This window comes from Chanodichthys erythropterus, chromosome 4 (assembly GCF_024489055.1).
Source record: "Chanodichthys erythropterus isolate Z2021 chromosome 4, ASM2448905v1, whole genome shotgun sequence".
NCBI lineage: Eukaryota > Metazoa > Chordata > Actinopteri > Cypriniformes > Xenocyprididae > Chanodichthys > Chanodichthys erythropterus.
Genome location: NC_090224.1, coordinates 14,790,646 through 14,810,878, shown reverse-complemented (window position 1 = coordinate 14,810,878; position 20,233 = coordinate 14,790,646). Strand labels below are relative to the sequence as shown.

Sequence of the window (20,233 nt, the reverse complement as noted above, 5' to 3'; positions counted from 1 at the left end):
CTATTTTATTTATATAATATATGATGTGTAAACAAATGAGTCATAGCTTATCAGAGTGTTGAAACGCTTACTCTGTAGTTCAGATAAATACTTCACATACAGTTAAAAGCTTTTGCAGCTGTGATAATATGAGTCACTGTGAGATGCAAGGCTAACATGCAGATGACACACTGAGATCTAGGACAATGAGAGTCTCCGCTAAGATAACTCATTGTAGTAGGTAGACCAACATTGGTCTGGTTTCACACTCAACTTGATTCTATCTAACCCGGGTGCACTTGTATTTATCTTACATCGTCACAAACGATGATAGAAAACATGACAGGTCAATACATTGTGTGGTTTTTTTATTTTTTATTATTAATTCAGTGCACCAGAGCGAACAACATTTGGGTTTACTGTGCGTTGCATGGAGGTTGCTTTCTGCTGCTTGCAAACTAACTCTTTTGAGGAGATTAGAGATCGTGAGCCATTCATTTGCTGCTCTGATTGCTGCTCTGTCTAAGGTCGTAGGCTTGCCTTCAAGTGGCTTTGGTTCCAGTGCAACCAATTTCAGACCACCTCATACAGGTCTCAGGTTCGGTACCCCAATGCACTTCTGGGTCTGCACGACAGCTTTCACTTTACCTGTTTTTCATAAAAACCGTGCCCCGTTTTTTTAACTAAATTGCCAGTGTGAGTCTAGGGGTTTTAAAATGTACATTTAAAGGTGCCATCGAATGTTTTTTTACAAGATGTAATATATAAGTCTAAGGTGTCCCCAGAATGTGTCTGTGAAGTTGCAGCTCAAAATACCCCATAGATTTTTTTAATTAATTTTTTTAACTGCCTATTTTGGGGCATAATTAGAAATGCGCCATTTCAGGCTGCGGCCCCTTTAAATGCTCGCGCTCTCCACCCCTGGAGCTCACCTTAAACAGTGCATAAACAAAGTTTACACAGCTAATATACCCTTCAAAATGGATCTTTACAAAGTGTTTGTCATGCATACTGCATGCATGCGTCGGATTATGTGAGTATTGTATTTATTTGGATGTTTACATTTGATTCTGAATGAGTTTGAGGCTAATGCTACACTGTTGGAGAGATTTATAAAGAATGAAGTTGTGTTTATGAATTATACAGACTGCAAGTGTTTAATAATGAAAATAGCGATGGCTCTCTTGTCTCCGTGAATACAGTAAGAAACGATGGTAACTTTAACCACATTTAACAGTACATTAGCAACATGCTAATGAAACATCTAGAAAGACAGTTTACAAATATCACTAAAAATATCATGTAATCATGGATCATGTCAGTTATTATTGCTCCATCTGCCATTTTTCGCTGTTGTCCTTGCTTGCTTACCTAGTCTGATGATTCAGCTGTGCACAGATGCAGACGTTAATACTGCCTGCCCTAGTGTAATGCCTTGAACATGGACTGGCATATCCAAATATTGAGGGCATACATATTAATGAGCCCGACTGTTACGTAACAGTTGGTGTTATGTTGAGATTCGCCTGTTTTCCGGAGGTCTTTTAAACAAATGAGATTTATATAAGAAGGAGGAAACAATGGAGTTTGAGACTCACTGTATGTCATTTCCATGTACTGAACTCTTGTTATTTAACTATGCCAAGATAAATTCAATTTTTAATTCTAGGGCACCTTTAATTTAAAGGTGCTCTAAGCGATGTCACGCGTTTTTAGGCCAAAACATTTTTTGTCACATACAGCAAACATCTCCTCACTATCCACTAGCTGCCTGTCCCCTGAACACACTGTAAAAAAAGCAGCCTCTGTAGTCGCCACAAGCTCCAAAAACGGCAACAAAAACTACCTGGTGCAGCCTGGACAACAAATCGTAATAAACATGCTCCAGCCAATAACCGACAAGAATGATTTTAAATGCGCGTTCATGACTAGCCTAGCTAGCCTCTGTTTTGTTTGACAACACTTCGAACGTCAACAGGAAGTTACTCCACCCAGGATCGCTTAGAGCACCTTTAATATTTTGATTTAATCAATCTTTTAATTTCATTTATAATTTTCAGTAAATTAAATTATAAATTAATCAACTGTTTTTGGAAATAATGTAATAGGGATTAATTTTTAAATTAATAATTAAAACTTTTTTTTGTCAAAGCATTTAAATATAAATGTAATCAATTATTTGAATCAATTCATATATGACAACACTTTATAGCAAGACAAAAACAACTCAACTTGTGACATGAAGGCAACAGAGAGAAAAAATATAAGCAAAAACAAAAAAAAAACATCTACTATAAAATAATAAAATATTAGTATATCTGAATGACAATGTCAATGGAAAAAGCAGGGGCCAACTGCTTATGCTAACCAGCCAACCCTTGATTTAGCTAACCATACAGCAACATGCTCGATGGAAAAATGCAGCCTAGCTTGCATATCACACTGTTTTACATCACTGTGACACATACAACACTTACAGTACTATTACACATATATATAAACATACACAGCAGTGCTAGATTTGCATCAAGTGGCCATATCCCCTCAGTGGCTGCTGGGAGGTTGTGTAAGAGAGTAATTCAGAGCTGCATAATTCCTGAGCAGGACATTGAAACAGCTTCACTTTTTAGTGGTTTCACAGCCTGTTCTGAAGTCAGTAATCACAATCACAATCGGATCACAAGCGGACGACGCTAAATACAGGTGTAAACGGGGTCTAAAACATTTCGAGCTTGTCCACTTTCGACCACTTCCAGAGGTATCAAAGCGCATTCGACCGGATTGCTTTCGTGGTGTAGACACTCCCGTGGTTGAATGCATTCGAACAACCAAAAAAGACCGCCTACTCTCCAACTGCTGCTCTCTTTATGTTTTCCATCATCTCCTTTAGCGTTCATATGTAAATTGTGCAAGCTTATTTTTTCCATTAGATTGATAGATCTGAAAAAGCCCATAGACCCTCCCCTCGAAGAAATCAGGACAGAAGCAGTCAAAAGTGGACAAAAGAGATGGATTAAAACACCAAGCGTAAACGGGAATGTGTCTCTCTCGTCTACTTTCGATTGAATAAAATGCATCTTAATACCAGGTGTAAACAGGGCCATAAACATCTTTCACTTGTCAGATTAGATTCCATCACATTTGTAAATTGAATGTGTCAAATATAAATTGCCTGAGGATAAAACATCATGTTTGAGTGTATGTATGCTTGCATAAAATCAATCTGAACTGAATTACAGGACTGGGAGATCACACTCCAGAGATCAAGCTGGGATTTTCTGACAATTAACTAATATACTAATCCTCTGCTTTAAATCCTAAAGTTACAATATTTAATGTCAATTAAGTGTGAATTTAGAGAACAGTACATTATTGTTATTGATTACCACTTAATTGCCTGACAGAGGAGTCTAAATGGAGAAAGAGCGGCACTGAACCGAGTGAAACAAGGCCTTATGTTACTACAGTAGACGCAGTGGCATACTAAATTGCATAATTTGATTCAAATTCAAGCAGGGCTGCAGCTAAAAAAGGGATACATTTATCTAGATATTTTAATACTATTTTTTTATATTATTAGAGACTTCTGAGATGTTTGACTGATGACTTGAACAAATCTTTAAATCAGAATTATGAATGATTCACTGAATTGTCTTCACTGAATGTAGAGAGATGCAAGATAATAGGGGTGCAACGGTACACAAACATGACGGTTCGGTATGTACCTCTGTTTTGATGTCACGATTCAGTATGGGTTTGGTACAGCAGGATGAGAAAACAAAACAATTTTTTCTATTTTTTTATTAAACAATGTTTTATTGAACCAACTGTGTGTCTCTGTCTTTAAATGTATTCAATTATAATTAAAATTTTCTTAAGGAGAAAAAATTGATCTCTGCTAATGCTGTAAACTATTAGGAAGCCCTATTAAAGGTCACAGTTAACAACAGAGCCCAAATAATTAAATTCAGTTGCTATTTATTTTTAGACACAATCATCAACTCTCAAATAATAATAAAAAAAAAAATGTATGTATTGTAAGCATGTAAATTACACATAAGGCATTTTTTGCATTAACTTCTGTTAAAATATAATTAATATTTAATAATTAATATAGTGCATTTATTTAGCGAAACTCCTTTCTCTAGCAAACTAACAAGCCGTTGACACAATGACTTTTCTGAGGTTAATGTAACAGCCTACTACATGACTACAAACTGTTTTACTGACATCTTTCCGTAGTTGAAACACTAAGTTGTACTGTATCTTAGTAACATACCTTCATGTTCATTCTGTTAGTGAAGAGAAGAGGATGATCATGTTCATGCGTGCTCCGACCTGCCGTTTGTCACTTCACATAAAAAATTATCAAAACTGCATTTGTTGTTTGAATTTTGTGATAAAATGGACAGAGTTTGAAAGATGACACTTTGTCTATTAACAAAAGTAAAAAAACATTTATTGGTGAACGATTATTGGTGGTTAATGCTGTATTTGTCGTCATACTGCATGAACCGAACCGTAATGCCTGTGACGGTTCGGGACGAATACATATACCGTTACACACCTACAAGATAAGGCGTGCTTGCAAAATGAATCTAATGAGTCTTTATTTAATAAACTAAATGATCAATTAAAAGGCATAAACTTTATTTTATATTGCCTACAAAATCTTCACAAATATTTCATGAATATTCAATATCCCAGCTAATAAAAATATGTTCTTTTGCTAACATTCCCATTAAGTTATGAAAACGTTATTTCTGAATGTTTTTTAAATGTTGATAACGTCGAGTTTTTTTAATGTATTAAGAATGTTTTTTCTTGGAACGTTAGAGGAACATTCCATTCTATCATTTTGGAAATGTTATGAAAACGTTATTTCGGAATATTTTCGGAACATTCAAATGATCAGGTTTTTAAGAACATTTCTTTCTTGGTTTATGTGAACATTAGAAGAATATTCCAATCTATCATTTTGGAAATGTTGTGAAAACATTATTTCGGAATATTTTCTCAACGTCCAAATTACTACTACTGTGTAGTAGTACACTAAACTGTGTTAGAGTCTCTGGGAAATACACATGGAATCATAAAGAGCAAAGCTTACATTTTCTAAACCAAAAACACAACCCCACCTAGTTAAACAAGGGAAAAAAGAACTCAAGCTCAAACATACAACTAGACAGCACATCAAATCAATGCAAAATCGAGTTAAATCAAATAAGACATGGAAAACAACACAATAGAAAAAGAAAACGCAACAAAATTGTGTTCTGTGTATATGAAGGGTTTCATAAAGTTTCAAAAACTGTAATTTTACAGTGATGCTTCAGGCTGAAGAGAGGCTGTTCCTTATGCATGTCTTGTGACTTCATGTTCTCTTCAATTTTCTTTAATGATCAAACAAGTAGTAACATTTAAAAAAAATTTGCAAATATTAAAGACGTTACGAGAATGTTGTTCTAAGAACTTTTTCTTTCTATGTTATGAGAATGTTCATCAAGTAAAAGTAACATTGTAAGAACGTTACATGAACGTCACAACGTTTTCTCTCTATATTATGAAAACATTCATTAAGTACAAATTAAATTGTAAGGACATTTCATGAGCGTTGTACTCAGAACGTATTATAATTTTATGAAAACATTTAGCAAATAATAACATTAAAAAGGATGTTCTGAGAGAACGTTTTCTCTCAACATTATGAGAACATCAGTCAAGTAAAAATAAAATCATAAAGACGTTACAAGAACGTTGTTGAGAGAACGTTTTCACTCAACATTATGAAACATCAGTCAAGTAAAAATATAATCATAACGACGTTACAAGAACGTTGTTGACAGAACGTTTTCTCTCAACATTATGAAACATCAGTCAAGTAAAAATAACATAAAGACGTTACAAGAACGTTGTTGAGAGAACGTTTTCACTCAACATTATGAAACATCAGTCAAGTAAAAATATAATCATAACGACGTTACAAGAACGTTGTTGACAGAACGTTTTCTCTCAACATTATGAAACATCAGTCAAGTAAAAATATAATCATAACGACGTTACAAGAACGTTGTTGACAGAACGTTTTCACTCAACATTATGAAACATCAGTCAAGTAAAAATAACATAAAGACGTTACAAGAACGTTGTTGACAGAACGTTTTCTCTCAACATTATGAAACATCAGTCAAGTAAAAATAAAATCATAAAGACGTTACAAGAACGTTGTTGAGAGAACGTTTTCACTCAACATTATGAAACATCAGTCAAGTAAAAATAAAATCATAAAGTAAGTAACATTATTTTTAGGAACATTTTTTTCTAACATTTATATAACTTTTACATAACGTTAGTGAAAGTTATGGAAACGTTCCCTGTTATCTGGTATATGGCCCAGTCCTAATTTCAATATTAATTTTACCCAACAGGCCATTTGACTGAGATCTGTTTTGCTGCTTCAGTGAATTACAGCGTAAATCCGAGATGTGTTTTGTGCGCTGACGTTTCATTGCCTCAAACTTTTAGTTTTGACCTTGTCGGCCTATGATGGGCTTCAGTCACAAAGCCGACGCATGTTAATAGCAATTGAATTGAAGCAATTAGGGAACAGAGGAGACAGTACAAACTGAGCAATCAACAGCACTCAAGTGGAACCATGTGGCAAGCTAAACAAACAGCCCATTCAGCCCAGGCACCTTGACTGTGTTAGACTGCTGTCGGATGGCAATAATGATTGTGGTTGTTGTGGAAGGAAGCTTTTTTCCATTGTTAGGCATGTGTTTCCATAGACAAGTGTCTGAGAGGCTGTGTTTCCACATGACCAGCACTGAAATTTTACAGTACAACAATACAAGCACACACTCCAGCTCATTAAAGCAAAATGCTTTTGTTGTTCCCTGCTCTGTTTACAAGGCGCATACCCAGCCGCTTCACCCTGAGAAAGCAAAAGCGCTTAATGAAATATTCCTGCTGCATCTGTGGACGCTTAGATAACAGACCTGGAGCCAAGCATGTGGGGTGTACAGGGCCCAGAGAGGGTTCTAATAGCTACACAAAGCACAACAACCTTTAAAGGGGTCATGAATTTAGACCGCCTCTGCAGAAGATCAACATCTCTTTAGCCCTGCCCACAGATTAAAACAATCATAGCAGTGGGCATTTACTTCTAAGACTTGAATGCGGCACACCTATCAAAATTGAGTGTTCAAAAGATGGTCAAAAACAGGGTAGAAAATTACTTCTAGAGGATGTTTTTAATGTACAAATGTTGATAACATTATAAGTGGACCTCAGAGAACATTATAAAATGTATATATTCATACCCCGCTAGAAATTTTACATTCCCAGAACATTCTCAGAACGTCCCCACTGGTGTTAAGAACGTTGTCTAGTAACATTCCCAGTACGTTCAGAGACGGTCACGATGTGGAGTTCTTTTAAGGTTTGGGGGACGTTATTTGGCGGACCTTCACAGAACATTCAAGACGATCCTGAACGTTTAAGGAAACCATATTTTATTCGGAAACTACACAACTGCACAGTTACTACAGCCTTCAAATAAACATCAGTGTTTCTGGATCATCACTGACTGAAGCACAGGCTCTACTCTCCAGCACAAACTTAGATAACAGAAACATTAAACACTAACAGATCTCTCTAGATCTCTGCATCCTCACTTATTACAAACCAGTCTGACTTTATTTCTTTCATACAAATTTTCTTAATGTGATGTTGATGTTTTATCAAAAGTTATAAATGTCACCGTTACAGAGGTAAGCGCTTGCTTTAGTTGGGCTCCTGACCCTTGACATTTTAACTTGAATAATTCTCCAATTATTGTGACAGTGTGTTACAAAAAAAAATTGTATCAAATGTTGCTCATTGTTAATGATTTCATTATATTATCCACTGATCTCAACCTCAACAATTTTCAGATAAACAGATTAACTCTGAGCATCACAAAACAAGCTAGTCACAAAAAAAGATTTTAATTTATTGTCACCATTGTTGAGGTTCATACGCTGATTCATGATGTCTTTGTGAGTCTAAAAGACACTGCTCAAAACTCTGTCTGTATAATGAATAAAAAATAAAAAGTTAATTAATGCAAGACTAACAGTTAATACACTCAGAGTTTAGTCTCTGGAGAGGATCACTGAATCAGGACACTCCATGATGATTGAATCACCAACACTAAATAACCCAACTCATCTGATCAGAATTTCTATTGGAGATTTTGCTGTAACAATCACGTTTTGAAAATACATTTAAAGAAGCCAGAGAAAATAATATTAAAAAGAGTCCATCTTAAGCAAACGCTCACCTTCATAATGGTGACTTCAAGCTTTATTATTTTCTATAAACCCATTTAGAAGGAGACGTTCTCATGACCTTGCGCAACGTTGCCTAAAATTTCGCTAAAGGTGACACATTCTGAACCTTTTCCTCTTTTGGTAATGAAAGTGCTGCAGTTCAAGGTTCTTTATGACTTTAGGGGGACGTTCTCTTTTGGTTATTTTATGGTCAAAAAAAGAACGTTACAAAGAGGACATTTGGGACATTAACTGAACATTCCCACACGGTCCCCTGTTGGTCATTTAATAACGTTCCCGATATGAGTTTAGGGGGACGTTCTTTTTTGGTTATTTTATGGTCGCCCGAGAACGTTACAAAGAGGACATTTGGGAAGTTAACAGAACGTCCTATAGTAATAGTCCCCTAAACATTCCCAGAACATCCTGAATGTTCCCTGAAGGTCCACCAAATAACGTTCCCCAATCCTTAAAAGAACTCCACATCGTGAGCTTCTCTGAACGTTCTGAGAACGTTATTAAACAACATCCTTAACACCAGTGGGGACGTTCTGAGAATGTTATGGGAACGTAAACTTTCTAGCGGGGTAACCTGTCACCTAGTAACGTTCCCAGAACACTGTAAAAAAAATCCCGTTGTTTCTACGAAAAAATACCGGCAGCTGTGGTTACCAGAACAAAACTTTAAAAATGACATCAAACCGTAAACATACTTACGGAGTTACATGTGAATTTTACATTTTAAATATGTATATTTAACACTGGATTTCAGTACACTGTAAAAAAAATCCCAGTAAAATTTAGGGTAAATAACATTATATCAGTTAATGAAATATGTTATATTTACCAACCTAATGAAGTACTAATATCTGTTTTGTACCTTTATAATACACTGACAGTCACCAAACACAGTGGTGATAAAGAGTCACATGATGAATCAAAGTTCATCACAAGCTTTTCCACAAGCTGAGAAGGACAATACTAACATATAGAAGGTGCACAAAGTGTCATTCACACACACACTAAACAGCATCATGGTAACATGCATGAAATTTTAAAAATGCAATAAACATTAATTTAACAACATTAGATGTAACATAAAACCCTAATGTACATAACTGATTAGAAAAAAATGAGAAAAACTAAGAAGAAAGAGTTATTTCAACAAAAATATATCAAATGTGAAGTGTCACGCGGGGAATTGTGGGAAAGTCAATTTACGTTTTTTCACTTTAAATTTTACAATGAATTGTTATTTATCGTTACATTAAATGTACCGTTAGATCTATTACAGTTATTCACCGTATATAGTACGGAAACTTTCTGTAAACCAATTAACAGTTTTTCACCGCAGCATTTTTACAGTCTTTTACTGTTAAAATCACAGTAATTTTTTACAGTGTATAAGGAACCTTGAACTGCAGCGCTTTCATAACATGAATAATTTTCTGTAAAGGTTCTGAATTTTCATCACCTTTAGAGGACTTTTAGGGAATGTTGTGCAAGGTCACGAGAACTTCGCCTTCTACGTGGGTTTATATACTGTAAATGTTCATGATCCCTTTAAATGGAACACCTATGAACCAGATCTGATTTATATTTGATCTGGATTCAGAGCTCAAACTATGTGACATATGTCTATTTAAAAGGCAGCAGATATTCATTCAAAAATATTCACTTTATGCTTTTAAAGTAATAATAATTGTAATAATTAAAAAAAAAATAATGCATTAAGTATGATGAACTAACAATGAACAACACACTTTTTACAGCATTTGTTGTGGTTCGTTTTACTGCAGAGTCTGGGGTCAAACTCAAACTAATTTTTTTTCTTTTTGACAGAAAGAAATACTTTGAGGATGCATTCTTTTGAATGACAGTAAAGTCATTTATAATGTAACAAAAGATTTCTATTTCAAGTAAATGTTGTTCTTTTGATCTGTATATTCATAGTTGCATCCTCATTTCCACAAAAATATTAAGCAGCACAATTATTTTTAACCATGATAATAATAATAATAAATGTTACTTGTAAGACAGGAGTAATGGCTCCTGAAAATTCAGCGTTGCCATCACAGGAATAAATTACATTTTAAAATATATCAAAATACAAAACAGTTTCTTTCAACGGTAATAACATTTCTCAATATTACTGTTTTACAGTATTTTTGATTAAATAAATGTATCCTTGGTGAGCTTAAGAGTCTTCTTCCAAAAACAAAAAATACTGACCCCAAACTTTTGTACAGAAGTATATGTTCAGGATTAATTCCTATTTGATCATAATCATTAAATACAAATACAGCTTTGAAATGTGTTCAAAGGAGTACTGCCACAAAAGCTCAAATTGCTAACACTGCTGATCAAACCGTGTAAAAACCCAGACGGACTAACCAGCACTCTGAAAGGTTATAGTGCCACTGTAGAGGTTTGAAACAAGCATAATGTCAATGGATCAAAGTACTCTACAGCATGGCTCCTCGCTTTTTACTATTTATTTGAGGGTATTTTCAATCACAGTGGCAGATGGCTGACACCAAATACACAGCAATTTGTGCGAGTCATTATCCATTCACTGGCTGTTATTCAGTCTGCAGCTGTGATTATCAGATTGGTTCTGTTTCCTTGTATGCTCCTGCTTGTATGGTGGTCTCACTATAAAGGGTTAATTTTTTCAATCAGAATAGGGGGGTTATTTTTGGGATGTTGCTAAGGAATGCAGAAATTGTCATTTGTGTTTTTGGAGAGGAGGACTTTAAAAGGATGGAGGGAAGTGAAGTGTTTTGCCCCTCTTTCCAGAGAATGCTCTAAAAATACCCTGCACCGTTTCCCTGTGCCGGCCCACTGAACCTACACTAACCAGACGAAATCCATCTGGCCACACTCGCTCACCACCTCTCTCCTTCTCAGCTGGTGGTTCTTCGCTAATACACGCCTGTCATGTACAGCTCTTGATGAGTGGCGCCCATGAATCGAAGGATAGAGCTGGAGAGATGTGCTCTGCATGCCAATGATATCACTGCTGATTCAATAAAGACTCATTTTTAGCATCTCCTCCTGCTTTATGAGGAACAGCTAAGTAACATTACCACTAACACCACACAACCTTATGGTTTTTATCCCCTTGTGGGCTTTCTAATGGTCTAGGAAGACTTTAAAGTTTCATCTCTGCTGTAATGAGCTTGATTGCTCGCTCTTTCTGTCTTCGACTGTCTGACCCTTGACGTCAATATGCAGCATTGACGTCATGCCCAGGTTTCTGAGAGAAGCGGAGCCCTCAGGAGGCTGTGCAGGAGAAGAGGAATGCGATTGTAAATTTGTAGGAACATAGCTGAGGAATTGTTTGAACGAGTGCGTTTTGTATGAATAAAACATAAGATGCGTAACAGATAGAGGAATTAGGTCAAAACGGTGGGAAGATAAAAACTTTGAAAATACCAGCGCATAGGATATAAAAACGTAAGGAAAAAAAGGAACAGACAATGTAAGCCAGGGACTTCTGGAAAAGCATAAGATTAGAGGGCCTTTGGAGTGTGCTGTATCCTCTGGGTGACCACAATACACTGCACACTCATGCCACCCAAAGGCACAGCGGTCAACTTTGATTCAGCTCGTCTAACACATTACAAATATTTACCCTCATCCGGCCCTCGTGCAACAGGGATGGAGAGATGTAGAAAGGCTGCTTATCTCTTGTGAACGTGTGCGGTTCTAGTTTTAATTACCTGAAGTGTGGAAACCCCCCCAGACTGCTCTGACTGACGGGCTCTGTGGATTTCTAAGTGAAGAGATCTCCATTTTGGTTGTGTTACAAGGATTTTTATTATTGGATATAGAACACTGTTCCCCTGAGCATTATGTATGTGTAATGCTATGGATAATTGCAGTTTTTCTCTGGAAAAACCGCAGTTACAGCCAGCCTAAAATATCTTTTCACTATTCTAACCATAGATTCTAACATTGAGAGAAATGGACGGAGAGAGAGCGCACTCTAGGTCTGATTGTTAGCATTGCAGGAGAAATAACGGTAACACTTTACAATATGGTTCATTAGTTAACTACATTAGTTAACATGAACTAATAATGAACGGCACTTATACAGCATTTATTAATCTTTGTTAATGTTAATTGCAACATTTACTAATACATTATTAAAAGCTTGTTAACATTAGTTAAATCACTGTGAACTAACATGAACAAAGAATGAACAACTGTATTCTCATTAACTAACACTAACGAAGATTAGTAAATACAGTAACAAATGTATTGCTCATTGTTAGTTCATGTTAGTTAATCCATTAACTAATGTTTAACAAATGAACCGCATTGTAAAGTGTTACCGAAATAACTAATGCTGCATTCCATGGAATAAAAAAATAAAACATTGGTTCAACAAAAAAAAATATGTTAACGTTTTCCACTAGAATTGGGAGAATTACATTAATTCAAAACAATATTTTGAGTTGATCCAACATAGTTTTAAGTAAAGTGAAGATGTTTTTTGCCACAATAAAAACACATTTCTAAGTAACATGAACTTTTGTCAACATGACTACAACTATTTAAGTTGATCCAACATAATGTTTTAAGTAAGGTGAAGGTGCTTTTTGGACACAATAAATTGTCCTAAATCGCATTTCTAAGTGACATGAACTTACCAAGCACCGCTTGTCACCATGATGGTAAATCCCACATTAACAGAAACTCTTCTAAATTAACATAACAAAACACTAATTACTGCTAAATCTCCCTTACCATTAATCTTGTGCAAAAAACATTTTATAACACTTAATTTTAGCATTTACTCTCCCTTTCAAGTGCCATGGGCAAAGCATGATGGGAAATATAAATCCCAGCCAGGTTTCACTTAACTTCGTCTAAATTAAAAGAAGTGTTCATACAACTCAAAACAATGAAACACGTTTACACGTCATCAGATTGTATTTTACATTAACAGAACTTAAAATTAAATACATTTTTGATTAACTGAAAATGTTAAACTATGACAAGTCGTGATAGTATATCGAATCAATAGGCATAATTTGTGTGTCATCCAAGCTCAATAAAATAACAAGTAAAAAGTCTAACAGCATTTTTATTACACAACAATATATATATATATATATATATATATATTTAAGTAATGACTAAAGGTCCCCTGAATTAGTTTTTAGAGTGCATTCAGAAGTCTGAACTCACTTAATAATCATTTAATATTGCAGACAAAATGGCAATGCTCACATTTGTTTTTCAGATGACCAAGTAAAAATGCACATCTATCTCTGTAAATGTTTGCTAAACAAAATGTTATTGATTACCATTAACCATTACCATGTGACATCATATAGGCCTACCTTCACAGGGTGAAACTGGGGATCCAAAAAGGATGTTGCATGTAATGCAGCATAAGCATTTTATGTACAAAAAAACGTTCTTTTGTTATAAGACTTTTGACAATATTAGATAAAGATCTGTTTAATTTCTTTTAAAAAAGAAAATTTAGTTTGATCAAACAGCCATTTAAAAAAAAATGTTTAATGCAAAAATGTTTAAAAGTTACCCTTTTCCACCAATTAAAATGAACAATTTCCATTTAAACATCAAATAATAATAAACAGCAATATATATTAACAATACCTTTCAAAATGGGTCAGATTTATATCAGAAACATAAAAAAACTTTTGAATGGTAGTATACAAAAATTTAATTTATATAAAAAAGTGTTCACAAACATCAGTTTTGAATTGATGACAGTTTGAACTGATTAACTGATATTAATCAAACTTACCAAATCTTACTTGCAAAGCCAAAAAGTTAATAACACACAATAGCTCTCTCTTAAATGATTCATTCACCCAAAAAATGAAAATTCTGTCATTAATTTCTCACCCTCATGTTGTTCCAAACCTGTAAGACTTTCGTTCATCTTCAGAACACAAATTAAGATTTTTTGATTAAATCTGAGAGCTTTCTGTCCCTCCATAGACAGCTATGCAACTGCCACTTTGCTTCTAAAAGCTCATAATGAGATCATAAAACTAGTCCATATGAATTGAGTGGTTTAGTCCACATTTTCGAAAGAGACTCGATCGCTTTATATGATGAACAGATTGAATTTAGGCTTTTATTAACATATAAACATTCATCAACTCACACATCAGTTATTGTAAATGGAAGCTCAAGCATGTTTGCTTGACGCATGTGAGAACCAGTGAGGTTCGTTCGTTCATGATACGGCAGCAAAGTTCCTTGATTATTACGCCTGAATGAGAGTATAGTTCCTAGCCATATCAGCCTAGAAAATCGCAACTTTTTATTTTCCGTCGGTCTTAGTACACGATTTAACTACAGAAGAGTCAAGTTTTAAATAGGAAAAATATCAAAACTCTTTGGTCATTTTTAAGCGCGATGCTAACGGTCTAATCAGATTCAATGAACTATGCTAAGCTATGCTAAAAGTGGTACCGCCAGACCCGGAGATCGGCTGAATGGATTTGAAAACGGTAAAACTCAACTGTTAACTCTAGGGGAGTTGGAAAATGAGCCTATTTTCAAAAAAAGTGGAGTGTTCCTTTAAGTTTTTAATCGCCAGCATAATCAACACATAAATATTATTCTATATATCAGCCAGCCCTAGCCATAGCATATTAGGTTCAGAATCTCTCAAGCTGACCGATTCTTCTCTTCTTCACGCACACAGGTGAGAAGTTTGAGCTACATGCAGGCACGGAGTCTACGCCCAGCGTGGTGGTCCACGTCTGTGACAGTGACACGGATGAGGAAGAGGAATCAAAGAACAACCCTAAACCAAAAATCATCCAGACCCGACGCCCAGACCTGCCAGTCTCGCACTGAACTCTACAGCTCCACACAGAGTCAGGAGGATTTGACCCCTCCACCATCTCCTTCACAGGACCTCTGCCACCCTCCTTCAGAACCTTGTTAAACACAACCAGGGTCTGAGGGACTCTGATCTGTGATTCTCGTTCAGCACACACATGTATACAATCCTCAATGTGCTGTCACACAATTTTTTTTCCTTTTTTTCATATTGGCAATACTCTGTGTTAAATATGGCTGCTCTCTGTCCCTCTTTCCCAATCTGACTCTGTTGTAATATCATCTGATCACCAGTTAGAGGCAGCATGTACCTGTTCCTGCTCTCACCTATGTTTCTGATTGGCTACTGGGCCGTGGCACATGATAGTGTCAGATGTGCTAATAGCTGGCCATTTGGCTTTGCTCTTGCACAGCAACTATGTACCATTTGTACCCAGCCAGCCATTAATAATAGTACATTCTTCATAAGGGCATGCTAGCCACTAAATGTGGCTAAACACCAGCGCTGCATGTGGCACCCTTAAAAATATATCCTGCCTAACAAATTTCTGTCAAATAATCCTAGAATGGCAAACGGTTCACTTGTGCAGACTGCAAGAATAGTTCCCTTCAGGCCAGTGCATGTTCTGGTAGCAAAATATACGTTTTTATTTCCCGCTATGTATAATTGTCTACGTCTCGCCGACAGTGTTCTTACAGTAAAACGATGCTATTCTGAACAATAAGCTGAAATTTTGTTCTTACCATGCACCTTTCACTATATCAGTTGCTTCCTCAATATGAATCTTTTTTTTTTTTTTTGGTAATGCTTGGTCCCAAATGTCCTTTTTAAGACGGAAACCTTAAAGAACCCCCCCCAACCGTTAGCTCCCATTCGTTTTTATGGCATCAATCAGATGTCATTTAATGAAGTCTGTATTATGCATGGTTACTCGTTTTTTAGAATTTAATGTAGTTGTCCAAATCCATTGGTTTCCTCGTAGTTTGTGAGACTTCAAAGTTCATTTCAAAGAAAAAAATGTATGATGCTATTGAGACAGATCTTCCAAGTGCTATTACACAATGGATAACAAACATCAAATGTCATGAGGGTGATGCCGACCTATCTTATTCAATCCATGGAATATTTAACAAGAACAACAACAACAAAAACTGATTTATGTATCCAAAGTACATAACGTGAAGGCATGCACAAACCATATCCGTAGATTTGTGTCGCAAAAGCACTATACAGCCCGAGTAGTCGGCAAACATACCACAAAAAAAGCATTAGTTAGTTATGGTAACGTTTATATTATTTCTTCCAAGACTATAAATGACATCCATCCCGGACAGTATATCAACACTGTGATGTGTCATTACTGTGATACTTGACTGACACCCTACGCTGAAGTATTATTTTATGAGTATGTTGTAAATTTAAGAAGGTTAAACATCTGTTGTTCAGTGTTCACAACTTGTTAAGGGTGGTAGCCGCAGCTTTCTTAATCTGTTAACCATGTTTCCTGTTTAATTGGATTGTTCTTTGGTCCAAATGCTGTTGGTTTGCCAGTCATCTGTTTGTGTCCATTAGCCTGAAAGAATGTAGATAGTAATATAACCCATCCCGTTGAAGCAGTGACTCCTTTGCTGTTCTGGAAACAGGGTACTTACTGCTCTCTTTTGCCATGGCTGTCTGCATCGTGACACACAGATGTTTCCTTTTGCTACCACAGCCTCAAGCCTTATTTGATTTAGCGCTCATAAGGTTAGCAGTGCACATTCTGGTCCGCTTCTCTGAAAATAAGAAGCATAGTAGGATCAGAATATGTCATTATGATAAATGTGTAAACAAATGGGACGAGAGCAATATAACAAAACCGATACCAACCGTCCACTGCCTTGGACTTTCCCTTCCAATTCATTATTGCCTGCTTGGCCAATCAGCTCTTCTCATATTCTCTTCTCACAATCAACAAAAATCTATCGCAGTCTCACACGCTGCCAGCCTTCCTTACTGTCATGTAATTTAAGATTTTTGTATTGTTCTGTATTGCACTTTCTTATTCACATGACTGTACGCAGTATCATTCAGTAACTGTATTTCCTTCTTTTTTTTTTTTTCATGTACTCATGAAGACATGATTAATATCTCTGTTCTTAAAGTCTTTGATCTGGAGTTAGTGTCACTGATGTTGGAAAACAATATCTGTATTGTGTATACTCGTGCAAGACCATTGGTGTTCTTGTCATCTACATGTGCGTCCTGCCCGCCGACACTAAGGAGACATATCTGTATATATTAATCAATATTTTTACTGCATTTTTGTACAAATATTCATGGTAGCCATGTACAAGTAGTTGAGATGATTCTTTGTTAGTATTAAAAAAAAAAAAGTTTGGTTTTAAACCTCTGGTGTGGTCTGATGACTACCATACTAGATAGATGGATAGATGGATAGATAGATAGATAGATAGATAGATAGATAGATAGATAGATAGATAGATAGATAGATAGATAGATAGATAGATAGATAGATAGATAGATAGATAGATAGATAGATAGATAGATAGATAGATAGATAGATAGATGTAAACAATGTGATACAAGTTAATAGTATATGAGACACATATACTATATGCTGAAATTCAATATATATTTACTTGAAAAAAAATATTGATGACAGAATCTGCACATATACAGTCTCAAATGGCCAAACACTATGTTGTCGACCTTGCAAATATATTGAAATCTGCTAAAGGGTGATTAAATTTAACAAATCGAAAATGTATCATCTTTTATTAGAAAAAAAACCCAACATTTTATCAAACTTTGATAACTGCCTTAAAGGGTTAGTTCACCCAAAAATGAAATTTCTTTCATTAAGTACTCAACCTCCAGTCCTCCCAAACCCATAAGACCTTCGTTCATCTTTGAAACACAAATTAAGATATTTCTGATGAAATTCAAGGGTTTCTGAACCACAAATGAGCAGCAACGTTGTTGTACCATTTGAGGTCAACAACAAAACAAAAAGAAAGACTTTATTTAACAATTTGAACTGCTGTCATATGCAGTTGACGTAGTGAACACAGTTCAGTGATTCCATGTTTATGCCCGAAAGTCCTGTTACAGATTTGGACTATATATATATATTACACACACACACACATTTATATCAATGTGTATCTTTATCAAATTATTTGTCATTACCGATTAAAGAGTATCTGGCGCCACCGGTCGGTTAAATAAACACATTTGCCGAGTACATTGGTATTAAAAACGGCTTTTAAAAAAAAGCCTTCAATGTATACAGTGGGTGGAATGGAGCGCTGTGATTTGGTTGAGAGAGGATATATTGCGTTCTGCAGAGAAAGGAGACTGGCGTTTGTCGCGTTTTGGAAAGAAAGGGAGAAAACATGACAGAATAACACGACGGATATCGCATTTGGCGTAAAATTAATAAATGACATTTCAATACCGACCAAATACAATACTGATTTTGGCGAAAACTAAATTTTTTTTTAAAATGGCGTTTATCGCGTTTTGGAACCAAAATCTTCATATATATATATATATAGAGATAGATAGATAGATAGATAGATAGATAGATAGATAGATAGATAGATAGATAGATAGATAGATAGATAGATAGATAGATAGATAGATAGATAGATAGATAGATAGATAGATAGATAGATAGATAGATAGATAGATAGATAGATAGATAGATAGATAGATAGATAGATAGATAGATAGATAGATTGATTGATTGATTGATTTGGACCTTAAACATTTGAATTGGTTTAAAAATGCATTAAATTATATCATTGTAGTATTGGAGTGATCACCAGACTCTCTCTCACACACAATCCATCCCCTTATATAGACTACCTAAAATGTTGCCTTTGAAGGGGAACTTAAGTGTTTAATCATTATCAACATATATATTTAATTTCAAAAAACTATAAATGAGTTACAAATGATACATCCCTGAAAGCAACTTTGTGCTGGCCCAAAACTGTCCCATATCTGCCACGTGTGGTATGAAGATTTGGGCCACATGTGGTGTGAAATGATGCCACTTGGACGACCGCTCCTGTTTGCCAGATCTGAGCCACAAGAAGGCCATAGCAATGCCACATGTCAACCAGGAGCAAAGAAATAAACCAGAAATGGACCTTATCTGAGCCACAATATCAGAATCAGAAGAGCTACAACTGACTTCAGCCACAGCTTTAGATGAAATCAACCGAAGATAAAAGAAGACTTTAAATCTCTCCAGATCTCAGCAGAGGAGGATTAAACAACTCCACAAACAGCATTACAGCTTCACATATTACTAACCAGATTGACTTTATCTCTGTCATTCATCTACAGAAATTCTTTTTGAGAATTAACAGAAGTTTAACTCTCATGTTTGTTTCATTTTGAAGTCACCACAATGGTGATTGGTGTCTCCATTAGTTGGGCTCTTAACTCTTATCGTTCGTTTGTTTTCACTGGTTGCTGTGACAGTGCAAAATAGCTATTTTTAAAGCTATTGATGGTTGTATGATTGTCATGAAATAGCCTTTATCACTGAATAGAATACTTCTGTTTTGCCGTTTAAATTACATTCCCTGTTTTGCTGCAACATGAGACCCACTCTATTTCACAAATCATTTAGAAGATTGAAGATAAAAACCATGTGCACATATTTAAAGGTGCTCTAAATGATGTCACGCGATTTTAGGCCAAAACATTTTTTGTCACGTACAGCAAACATCTCCTCACTATCCGCTAGCTGCCTGTCCCCTGAACACACTGTAAAAAAAACGTGGTCTCTGTAGTCGCCACAAGCTCCAAAAACGGCAATAAAAACAAACTGGTGCTCTAGCCAATAACCGACAAGAATGATTTTAAATGCGTGTTCATGACTGTTTCAGGAAGCATGGAGGGGAGGGGGAGGAGGAGGAGGAGGGAGGGTCTAGCTAGCCTCTGTTTTGTTTGACAACACTTCGAACGTAAACAGAAAGTTACTCCACCCAGGACCACTTACAGCACCTTTAAACAATCAGATCAACTCTGGACATCACAAAAAGCTACTAAAAGACAGAACAAAAACCACAGCAAAAAATAA

The 20,233-nt window shown here is 35.6% G+C and overlaps 1 protein-coding gene across 4 annotated transcripts in view; it reads left to right on the top strand.

The window, feature by feature from the left end:
• rcan2 (regulator of calcineurin 2) overlaps positions 1–17,810 on the top strand; it is a 95,688-nt gene extending 77,878 nt beyond the window's left edge. For 3 of the 4 annotated variants that reach the window (XM_067384237.1, XM_067384240.1, XM_067384239.1), the window contains exon 5: positions 14,992–17,810. In XM_067384237.1, the coding sequence (XP_067240338.1) occupies positions 14,992–15,146 (155 nt within the window). In that variant the 3' untranslated portion in view covers positions 15,147–17,810. The remainder of the gene's footprint in view (positions 1–14,991) is intronic. The other variant, XM_067384241.1, reaches the window with a different exon arrangement.
• Positions 17,811–20,233: the final 2,423 nt, after the last annotated feature.